Source organism: Calidris pugnax, unplaced genomic scaffold, assembly GCF_001431845.1.
Source record: "Calidris pugnax isolate Ruff unplaced genomic scaffold, ASM143184v1 scaffold107, whole genome shotgun sequence".
Classification (NCBI taxonomy): Eukaryota; Metazoa; Chordata; class Aves; order Charadriiformes; family Scolopacidae; genus Calidris; species Calidris pugnax.
In genome coordinates, this window is record NW_015090901.1 from 2,361,680 (window position 1) to 2,364,100 (window position 2,421).

Below are 2,421 nucleotides of genomic sequence, written 5' to 3' on the forward strand. Positions count from 1 at the left end.
GGGCAGGGATTGTGAAAGGGGGTGGAGCAATTGGGTGGGAGGGAGGGGAGGGGCCTGGGTTCAGGGTGGTGGGCGGGGCTTGAGGGAAATGGGCGGAGCTTCCACCTTCATGAGGGTCAATGGGAGGTGGCGTTTCCCTTGGGGGCGGGGCTTAATGGGAACTGGGTGGAGCTTTCACCTTCAGGAGGGTCAATGGGAGGCGGGGTTTGGCCTTGGGGGTGGGGCTTAAAGGAAGTGAGTGGAGCTTCCACCTTCATGAGGGTCAATGGTGGGTGGGGCTTCTGCTTGGGGCGGGGCTTAAGGAAACTGGGCGGAGCTTCCACCTTTATTAGGGCCAGTGGAAGGCGGGGTTTGTGCTTGGGGCGGGGCTTAAAGGAAGTGGGCGGAGCTTCTACCTTCATGAGGGTCAATGGGAGGCGGGGTTTGCCCTTGGGGGCGGGGCTTAAAGGAACCAGGAGATGCTTCTACCTTCCTGAGGGTCAATGGGAGGTGGGTCTTGCCCTTGGGGGCGGGGCTTTGGAGCGGAGGAGGCGGGGTCTGGGCAGGGCGTGTCCCGGGCGGGGCGGGTGACGCGGTGCCGTCTGTGCCAGGCCGGCGGTGCCAGAGCTGTCGGAGCAGTCGGTGCGGGCGCTGCTGCGGGAGGTGATGGCCACCGCCGACCTGGAGAGCGTCACCTCCAAGGAGGTGGGTGCCACCAAGCTGGGGGGCATGAGGGGTGCCCCTGGTGGGCCGAGGACCTGGCTCGTGGGCAGGGGGCAGGCAGGGGGTCCATCCCTCACCCCACGGCCGTGCCCAGGTGCGGGAGGAGCTGGAGCGACGCACGGGGCACAGCCTGGCCCAGCACAAGGACTTCATCGACAACGAGATGCTGCTGGTGCTGGCGCAGATGGACCGGCCCTCCCGGGTCTTCCCACACCTCTACCTGGTGGGCAGCGGGGCGAGCAGGGTGGGCAAAGGGGGGTGCAAGGGTGTCCCCACCCCTCACCGGTGCCACCACACAGGGCTCTGAGTGGAACGCGGCCAACCTGGAGGAGCTGCAGCAGAACCGGTGAGCGTGGGGTGGCACGGGGCCATCTGGGGTGGCACAAGGTCATCTGGGGTGTGACAGTGGGGTGGGCATAGGGCCATCGTGGAGCAGCTTGGTGGGGTGCATGGGGTCATGTGGGATGTGATGGTGGGGTGGCATAGCATCATCTGGGGTGTGATGGTGGGGTGGGCATAAGGCCATCATGGAGCAGCTCGGTGGGGTGCATGGGGTCATGTGGGAGGTGATGGTGGGGTGGCACAGTGTCATCTGGAGTGTGATGGTGGGGTGGGCATAGGTCCATCGTGGGGTGTCATGGGGTTATCTGGGATGTCCTGGTGGGGTGGCACAGGGTCATCTGGAGTGTGACGGTGGGGTTGGCGTAGGTCCATTGTGGGGTGTCATGGGGTTATCTGGGATGTCCCAGTGGGGTAGGCATGGGGCCATCATGGAGTGTCATGGTAGGGTGGCACGGGGTCATCTGGGGTGTGATGGTGGGGTGGGCATAGGACCATCATGGGGTGGCACAGTGGGGTGGCACTGGATCATTTGGGGTGTCATGGTGGGATGGGCATAGGGCCATCGTGGGCTGTCATGGTGGGGTGGCCAGGAGTCATCTGGTGTTTCACAGTGGGGTGGGCATAAGGCCATCGTGGGGTTTCATGGTGGGGTGACACTGGGTCATCTGGGGTGTCATAGTGGGGTGGGCATAGGGCCATCATGGATTGTTGTGGTGGTGCAGGTATGAGGTCATCATGAAATGGATCAATGGGGTGCATAGGGGGTCATCAGGGGACACTGGTGGGGTGGGCATGGGGTCATTGGGGGCACTCATTGAGCTGGGCAAGGGGGGTCTTTGTAGGGCACCCACCAAGGTGGGCATGGAGTCATCACGGGACACTTGGCAGGGTGGGTGCAGCAGGGCTGTGGCCCTGCGTTGGGACGGGCCTGGGGGACTGTGGGGCACCCCATGGAGCACGGGCAGACCCCTAACCCTGTGTGCTGTCTGTGCCCCCCGCCCGTGGCACCGTAGGGTCACCCACATCCTGAACGTGGCACGAGAGATCGACAACTTCTTCCCGGCGCTCTTCACCTACATGAACGTGCGGGTGTACGACGAGGAGACGGCCCAGCTCCTGCCCCACTGGAACGACACCTTCCTCTTCCTCTCCCGTGTCCGGTCAGTGGGGCCAAGGCAGCCCTGGGGCACGGGGTGGGGGGCCATCAGAGGGGGTGTGGGGAGCATGGAGGGGCTGGGGATGGAGCCAGGGGCAGGCTGGAGGGGGGGTATGTGGGATGCCTGAGGTGCTGGGGGGCATCGGGGCACTGGGAGCCCTGGGGACACTGGGAGAGAGCACTGGGAGCTGGTCCCTGTGGACACTGGGAGCCCTGGGGAC

General features: G+C 64.8%; 1 protein-coding gene across 1 annotated transcript in view; it reads left to right on the forward strand.

Moving 5' to 3' along the window:
- The window catches only part of LOC106891914, a 30,236-nt gene that overhangs the window by 17,589 nt on the left and 10,226 nt on the right, over positions 1–2,421 (forward strand). The window contains exons 16-19 of the mRNA XM_014948744.1: positions 591–684; positions 797–925; positions 1,002–1,048; positions 2,058–2,204. Coding sequence (XP_014804230.1) covers positions 591–684; positions 797–925; positions 1,002–1,048; positions 2,058–2,204 — 417 coding nt within the window. The remainder of the gene's footprint in view (positions 1–590; positions 685–796; positions 926–1,001; positions 1,049–2,057; positions 2,205–2,421) is intronic.